At 34.8% G+C, this 9,531-nt stretch overlaps 1 protein-coding gene across 1 annotated transcript; it reads right to left on the reverse strand.

Moving 5' to 3' along the window:
• Positions 1 to 6,799: 6,799 nt before the first annotated feature.
• On the reverse strand, positions 6,800 to 8,978 carry LOC141708728 (uncharacterized). The gene is made up of 3 exons (XM_074512487.1): positions 8,907 to 8,978; positions 7,346 to 7,627; positions 6,800 to 6,919 (listed from the first exon to the last, which is right to left on the reverse strand). The coding sequence occupies exons 1-3, from the start codon at positions 8,976 to 8,978 to the stop codon at positions 6,800 to 6,802; spliced, it is 474 nt and encodes a 157-aa protein (XP_074368588.1).
• Between the last annotated feature and the right edge of the window lie 553 nt (positions 8,979 to 9,531).

Below are 9,531 nucleotides of genomic sequence, written 5' to 3' on the forward strand. Positions count from 1 at the left end.
GATGTCAAAATGTGATTAACTTATGTTTTCATTTAGTTGGAATAATCGACAATTTGTATAATTATGGTTCTTTCATTGTACAATCACATTATCATGTAACTGATAGATTATATTTATTGTTAGTCATGTCTTAATACATCTTTTTGATATGTTTATTGTGCAAGAGTATTCTGTATAATTTATATGATTTCTTAATTATATAATCCTTTATTTATCAGTGCGTAAATTTCTGTCATTAGTAGCTAAAGTTATTGTATATCAATATAATGAAGAAAATTATTACCCAAAGTAAATATTAAAATTATTATGTCATGAGTATAGAAAATATGAAACCCCGCCGGCAATTACTCCGGAAATCGTACAAAAATGACCATAATAGCATAAACCCATCCTTCCGGTCATACAAGGTTAACCAACTAATCCACACACACATACACACATATATATATACAAGCTGCAAATCGGCTGAAAAATAAGAAAAACCGATAGCTATGGAGTTTTTTCAGCCACCACAAATCCTAACCCAAAATCGACGAAATTAACACAAATATACTCCAAAACTTACGATTGATAACTTTATAACAGCAAAATATACGAACAATCAATAACCCAAAACCCCCAAATTGAATTAAAGCTCTAAAATTTGAATTTTAGAAATTATAACTTTTTCAAGGATTTTGATGGAAGTTTCTGATAGTACATCTTACAAGCTTCGCAACAGATACAAACACGATATACTTGGCTTTCAAAATCACCTTTTAATTCCAGTAACATAAACTGAAACCTTAACCTTAATTTGAGAGCAAAATTCTATTTTTTTAAATATTTTTTTCTGATTTTATATAAAATTATTAATAATAAAAATCTATTTTTAATTACATAAAAATACCCGTAAACTGATTTAGGGCCTAATTATATCATTTTTTAAAAATAATTAGCCCAAAATTAATAATTAATATGGAAAATATTATTTTGAAATAAATATAAAAATTATATCAAAAAATTCTCAAAAACTAAGAATTTTTCAAATATGTGAAATATAAAATATTTGAAACACCCGTGGTTTTATAAAAATAAAAATACATATATTGTGGGCTTTAACGTACTAGTAGGGGTCCGATCCGATATTTTTTATAAACCGAAATATTTCATAAATTAATAATATATCCCGAAACGAGTGACAACTCACGCAAAACAAGGCCAAACACGGTACATTTAATTCAGGCTATCTGGAATAAGTCCACATAGTATATAATTTCTTGTAATTGCGTTTTAGCACATAACAAAATATCCCAAAAATATTTTAATGTGACCCCATTAAATATTTATCACGCAACATTTATAGCCAGAAGCATCTCAAACAGATGTTAAGCCAATAATATTTTATTTAATATATCCTAAAATAGTCGCAAATTTTTCCCGGATATTATAGTAAGAATTATCCTTATATTATTATTTTTTTCAAACAAAGACAACCTGATTTCCAAAATATTAGAAGGAGGTTTGGCCAACACAATTAACCTTTACAAAATATTTAAGTTGGTTCATTTATGTACAAATAAATATCAAATAAATATCAAAATATAGGGGTTGTTCAAATACAAACAGACTTAAAATAAAAACTAGAACCCCGGTTAAATCTAACCTGTTAAAAGGAAGACCCAAGTTTTGGCCTAATATAAAATAAGCGCTACTTTATCCTTGGCCTTCTTCTTCACCCACATTGGCGTATTCACACCAAACCGTTATGTCTTTGTGAAAATTTTTACGGGTTCTCACCTAAATCATCGTCGAATTCTCATTTCTTTTTCATCCTTATCTCACGTTCTCTATATCACTGGTATTAATTACAGTAAGAACATAATATATTATCTCATCTCCGCCATCTACACTTTTGATCGAACTTCGATGACCATCAACACCATCGTACTACCAAACATCTCAAAGCTCACCGGTAAAACCATCTTCGATCACCACCCAACACCTTGTCAATATATTATTGAGCTATGTTCTCCAGATGCACCAACCATTACACCTGTTACTGTTGTGCAAGACATTCTTGTATCATAACAAGATTAAGTCAAATTGACAGCCCTAAGAATTAGTTGTATGATAATCTAAATTTGTATTTTGTACTGTATTACTTGAGTCTGTAAAAATGCCAAAGATTAGACTGGAGTATTTTTCTGTAAACAGTCTCAAGCCTAATAATAAACTCTGGCAGAAGATCATGCCTCAGAGAAATTGTGAAGAAGCTTGGAGTTGAATAAATCTGTTTTAGGAAAAATGTTCTAAGTCAATATATCTACAAGTCACAGATCAAGGCATATAGAGAAGTCATTCGAGAACTCTAGAATGACTTATCAAAAAGTCCAAATTGGCCTATCGAGAAGTCCTAGAGATATCGACAAGTCAAATGAAGATTGAAGATATCGTCAATTCACTTTACATATAGAGAACTCAGAGATATCGACAAGTTAAAATGAAGGTAAGAAGATCGAAGATATCGACAAGTCCATTTTCTCATTAGAGATCTCAGAGATATCGATAAGTCAAAATGCCAATAGAGATCTTAGAGATATCGACAAGTCTTTTCTACATGCAAAGTTTTAGAGACCTTGACAAGTCAAGTTCACTAGTAGAGAACTCAGAGATCCCGACAAGTCAAGTTCATTTATAGAGAACTTAGAGAATTCGACAAGTCAAAACACTTGTAGAGAACTAAGAGATCTCGATAAGTCATTATACTTATCGAGATGTCAGTTCTCTATAATAACTGGAGATCTCGACATAAAGCTCAAGTGCAGAATGCAGACAAGTTAAATATTCAAGATTGTCAATCAACAAACGATCTAATCACTTATATTGAAAAGTCTACAAAAGAAGCTTAAAGAGTGCAAGATCAAAGGCCAAGATTAACTGACAAAGAAAAGTCACAGATCCACAGGATATGCAAGAATTCACTAAGCCAGAAATGGAAAGTTTTGGAGATAACTTAAAGTAGGGTTTAGTACATCTTATTGCATACTGTGTAAACCTGTGTTTACTAATCTAGAAAGTAAATACTTGTCCTTTGCTTTTAAATGGTATCAAACAGATCTAGTTTTTTCTTGTAACTCTCTCAAGGAAGAAGCTGAGATCCTTACTTACAAAGAACCCAGGATTTGTAGCAAAGTACTAGCTTGATTTTAATATAAAATTAAGTGAGTTTTGAAATATTGTGTGCATTGTTTTATTTCAGTTAACATAATATTACTGCATTTCTAATCTTCCTTGTTAACCAAGAAACAAATTTTGAAAAAGCCTTGAAAACATCTAAAACACATTCACCCCCTGTGTTGTATTAATTACCTAACAAGTAGTATCAGGGCAAAAACTAAAAGCAAACAGATTAAAGATCTTGTAAGAATGACAACACAGAAGATTAGCAGTATCAAGATACCGGCCTTTGATAAGACTAACTACACATTGTGAAAAAAAAAGATGATGTTGTTTCTAAGGATGACCAATCACTTATACATCCAGATTCTAAAGAATGGACATTTCACTCCTATGGAAAGGATTGAAGAATCTACAGATGGAGACATGGTCATCCCAGCTCATTATGGTCCTAAAGATCCTTCAAAATACACAGAAACTGAGAAAGAAAAAGTTTCTCTAGAGGGTAGCCTGCAATTAATTCTGATAGAGTCACTTGACAATGTCATGTACAATAATATTGTAAACTGTGACACAGCTAAACAGATCTGGGAGAAAATAAAAATTTTGTGTGAAGGTATAAAGGAAGTTAGATCCAACCAAAAGAGAATACTTGTGTCTCGATATGAGGGTTTTATTGATAAACCAAAAGATATAACTGATGTTTTTGAAAGATTCAATAAGTTGATTAATGACTTGCAGCTTCATGGCAAATACTATGAAGCTGAGTATGTTAACTTGAAGTTTTTGCTCACCCTTCCTGACCATCTAGAATAGAATATTTCAACTATAAGAGAAGGGAGAGACTTGAGCAGAATGACACTGGAGGTTTTGTATGGTATTCTAAAAACCTATGAACTGGAAATGATTCAAAGAAAATCTTTAAGAGCTGGTCAAGGGTACCTTGTTGATGGATCAAGTGCACTAATTGTAAATGACAGCTAGCCATCTGATGATGAACAAGAGATTGCCTCAAGTAGTGAGCAAAAGAACAAGGAACCACAGAAGCAAGTTATTCTTGAACTTGAAGAGGATAAATTCTATACCTTGGATGAACTGGATGAGTTAGATCAGTCCATGGCGTACTTAGCAAGAAAATTCTCTAACATTAGAGTAAAGACGCCAAAGTTCTTCAAGAACAAGGGACAAACATCCAACAAGGATAACAACTGGAAGGCAAAAGCTTAGTACAACTCTGGCAATACTTCATTTAAAGTTTATGCCTTTAATCTTAGTATGCGATGGTGATGATAACTAATCAGATAACACGAAATTAGTATACGCTATCTTTTAATATACGTATACCCTACTACTGAGCATCCACAATCAAGATAGAAGCCAAATAGACACCAATTATGCTTAGACCCTATATTTCTATAGAATTTGAAAATATAACGGTTTAAGAATAAGTTATCCATTATGATTATATAGGGTGTGTAAGATGGATAAAATTACTCCACGAATTATGCATGTCAATTCATACATAAACCTATGCTAGCATGGCAAGTTCTAAACCTCTATATTCACTGTCACTTCAACAGAGATTAACAAACAATCTTAGATGTTAGCTACGCATCAAATACGAATAAGCATATCTAAACTAGGAAATCATAAATCACCACATACTAAATATTTTGAAATAATCAAATATTGAAATCCATAAATAAATCCGCTAGAACCCCATAACAACGATTAGTTCATGATCTAACACATCGTCACCATGGTTCCAATGAAAACATGGTACTAAATAAGTTCAGAATACTACGTAATAATATATAGAGTATTAGGGTTTGGAACAAGAACAAAACAAGCATCCAAAAGTATCGCCTAAATCGAAGAATACAAAAGAATGAAGTAATTCTTCTTCTCTGTAGCTGTCTCGTGTGCTCTAGGTCTTCTTAATGTTCTCCATGGCTTGCTTCTTATTAAACTCGTATTCTTTTCATTATATATAAGCCCCCGGTTGACCTGGACTCTTCAAATCACCCAATTAGACTCAAATCAGGATTCAGCAGCAAATGTATGGTGCGGGAACGCTATACCTAGTGCGGGTGCGTTGTCTTACTGGATTAACTGGCACATGCGCGCTCCTTCAGGCGCGGGCGTGCCTACTTTCTATAGAAAACTCTCCAGTTTCTTGTTTTGTGCTCTGACCTTCTCGCAAACTTTCGCAACTCCATTCTCTGATCTCTTATCAGCATAAAATCATTTGAAAGCTTATTTCCACCTCCGACTAGTTCCATGAAATGACTCAACACAAAACACATCAAAAATACCAAATACTTGAGTTCAAAACACCAACTTAAGCCGATATGAAGCGTTCCAAGTAGATATAAATTCCACTTATCACATTTCCAAACTTAAATCGATGCTTGTCCCCAAGCATAAACGGACTCAACACTAAAAAAACAAATGCATAAATTCAACTAATATGAAAATGCAATGATCCTTCAGAATAACCATAACCAATCAATAAGCAATGTCTCTAAGAATGCAATTACTTGAAATAGAGTTCAACTAAATCCCATGAACCAACTTATAAACTAAAAATGTGCTTGTATGCGATGCTTAACAGATATACTCTCCATACTAGATCAATAATCATATCTTATTCTTCACCAAAACAATCACAAGTTTATAAATAGAATAGACGTTAAACACATAATGACTCACAACACCTCATTTTTACTAGAGTTATACAAGGATTCATGCTATTATAATGAATACATAAACACAAATGCTTATTTGACCGTGCAATGAATGAGGTCCCAAAAAACTTATACCATAATACCCATGTAGCGAGCGTTAGGTTAGCGGATCCCAGACTATACAAGCCTTAGGTCACTAGGCACAAAGTCCCCTAGAACTTAATATCTCGATTATTAAAGAGCTTACTCGTGATTAATTATGCAGAAACACATATTTTTTTCTTCTTTTTTTCTATTTTTTTCTATTCTTTCTTTTTTTCTTTTTTTCTATGATTCTGAATGAGTGTGTTTCGTTCCATCTCATTCAACCCTAGACTACTCATAAAAATATGAGCCAGCTACTAGCCATTTGACGCCTAGCTTTATTCACAATTAGCAATGAAATCCATGACCTTCCCCCAATTTAAAAATCAGTGTTCCTACATCATTACGGGAATAGCAAAAATTCTATATATAACCAAGTGATTCAATTTCGAACAAAAAAAAACAAGTATGATCATGATCTAGTTTAAAAGCAACCTATAAGACTTGTGAAAAAAACTTTATTTCTGGGCATGCAAATCAATTCATTAGGACTTAATCCTCCCTTTATTCGATATCACTACACTCTAATTAACACCAACCTATCAATTTGAAACAACTCAACCTAAGGGATCTTGTTATATGCATGCGAATGCAACTAAATGGACTCACATACAAACACGAACAAATATGCAAAACAAAAATGCAAACAACTATATGAACAATCATGTAAAAATATGAATGAACTATAATAAACATGCAATATGAATCTATATGGACACAACACACACTACTAATCCTTATATTATCACCCCAAAACTTAAAATCTTCAATGTCCTCATTGAAGGTAATAACAAGGATACAAGGCATATCTAGTCATCAGCAGTATCACCCTCCTCGGGTGGAGTATCATGTGGCGGGTACACAGAATCAACTCCAAATATAGGCCAATCCACCTCGACACCAGTGGCCCGGAAAGCAGTACCCAAAGCCTGTGTCAAATCCGTAGCAAAATGACTATGAATGTCATGCAAGACATCCATGCGCCTAGTCAATCTCCTATACTCCGCATCTCCAAGTCAGAACTATCCCCTGTCTCCTGAGCACGAGAAGATCTAACGGCTCCACGAGAGGATCTAGTAGCTGCCTGAAGTGCTTGAGAAGAACCCCCAATTTTTTTCTAATTTTCTCTTCTTCCTTTTTTTCTTGTCCAGTGACTTTGCGTGGCCGCCCTGCTTTAGTCGCGGGCGCGCCGTGCTTCTGGAAAAATTCCAAAATTTTGATTTTTGTGCTTTTTTCTTTTTCTTTTCAAAGCTACTATATAATAAAGCATGGGTTGCCTCCCATGAAGCGTTTCGTTTACGTTGCTAGCTTAACGTGAAACTTCGAAATCAAATTTTCACAAGAACGGCGCTCACCACCTCATGATTCGCCGTATCACCATAGTAATGCTTCAACCTCTGACCATTTACTTTGAACGCTTGGTCCAGATGCTTATCAAAAATCTCTACAGCTCCATGTGGAAACATAGTTTTGACAATGAATGGACCTGACCACCTCGACTTAAGCTTTTCTGGAAAAAGACGGAGACGAGAGTTGAACAATAGAACTTGCTGACCAGGCACAAATAACTTATGCACTAACCTCCTATCATGCCATCTCTTGACCTTCTCCCTGTATAACTTGTTGTTCTCATAAGCCTGAAGACGGAACTCATCGAGTTCATTAAGTTAAAGCATTCTCTTTTCTCCAGCAGCCGACATATCAAGATTCAACTTCTTCAAAGCCCAATACGCTTTATGTTCTAGCTCTCCAGGCAAATGACACGCCTTACCAAACACTAATTGGAAATGAGACATGCCTAGAGGAGTCTTGAATGTCATTCTATAGGCCCAAACAGCTTCATTAAGCTTCAATGACCAATCCTTCCTTGATGGACTCACAACCTTCTTCAAGATTCATTTGATCTCTCGGTTAGACACTTTAGCTTGCCCATTAGTTTGAGGATGGTAGGTTGTGGCAATACGATGATTCACATGATACCTTTCCATCAATGTAATGAACTTGTGATTAAAAAAATGTGATCCCTCATCACTGATTATGACCCTTGGAGTACCGAAACATGTAAATATCTGCTTATGAACAAAAATTTAGCACTATCTTCGCATCGTTGGTTGGCAAAGCTTTAACCTCAACCTATTTGAACACATAATCCACCGCCAAAAGAATATACTGATTGTTGCATGATGAGACAAATGGCCCCATAAAGTCAATTCCCCAAACATCAAAAATCTCAAATTCAAGAAGAACATTGAGAGGCATCTCGTCTCTCTTGGACATATTTCCAACCCTTTGGCAACGATCACATCTCAACACGAACTGATGAGCATCTTTAAATAGTATAGGCCAGAAAAATCCCGCTTAAAGGATACAGGCAGCTGTTTTCTCTCCACCATAATGGCCACCATACCCAGTAGAGTGACAATCTCTCAAAATACCCTCCATCTCACTATACGGATTACACCTCCTTATTATCTAATCTGCTCCCTATCTGAACAAGAATGACTCATCCCATCGATACCACTTCACCTCATGTAGAAACTTCTTCCTTTGATCATAAGAGAGTTATGGGGGAATAACATTACTGACAAGATAGTTCACAATATCTACAAACCATGGTTCTTCTTCTTGCACCCCAAAGAGTTGCTCATCAGGAAAAGATTCATTGATCAACGTGTTATCCTGTGAAGCCTTACCTTGATCTTCCAGTCGTGAGAGATGATCCGCTACTTGGTTTTCTGTACCTTTCCTGTCTTTGATTTATAGCTCGAACTCCTGAAGCAATAGAATCCATCGAATCAATCAAGGTTTTGAATCTTTCTTCGAGACGAGGTCTCGAATAAAAGCATGATCTGTAAAAACTGTCACTTTTATCCCAAGTAAGTAAGATCAAAATTTCTCGAAACTATAGACAATTGCCAAGAGCTCCTTTTCTGTGGTAGTGTAGTTCAGCTGAGCACCATTAAGGGTTTTACTAGCGTAGTAAACCATATGGAATATGTTCTTCTTACTCTGGCCAAGAACTGCTCCAACTGCATAGTCACTAGCATCACACATCATCTCGAACGCCTCATTCCAATCAGGTGCAGTGATAATAGTTTCTGTAATCAAACTCTTTTTCAAACTCCCGAATACAGCTAAACATTCTTCATCAAACTTAAAAGGGACATCCTTCTCTAATGATTGCACAAGGGTTTAAAGATTTTTGAGAAGTCTTTGATATATCGCCGACAAAAACCCGCATGACCAAGAAAACTGCGGATTCCCTTAACTGAGATTGGTGGAGGAAGATTTTCAATAACCCCTACCTTGGCCTTATCCACTTCAAGCCCCTTGATAGGCACCTTGTGCCCAAGAATGATACCCTGTTGCACCATGAAGTTGTTAGTGTTTGTGCCCTAGAGACAATATGATGATATTTAAGTTTAAGACATTAGGATAATTAATGTTTATGTTCTATCGATTATTCCCTTTATAGTTTATTAATTCTTAATTTACTGCGATATAAATGTTAGATTAATAAATGTCCTTGGAATATGATATG

Source organism: Apium graveolens, chromosome 1 (assembly GCF_009905375.1).
Source record: "Apium graveolens cultivar Ventura chromosome 1, ASM990537v1, whole genome shotgun sequence".
Classification (NCBI taxonomy): Eukaryota; Viridiplantae; Streptophyta; class Magnoliopsida; order Apiales; family Apiaceae; genus Apium; species Apium graveolens.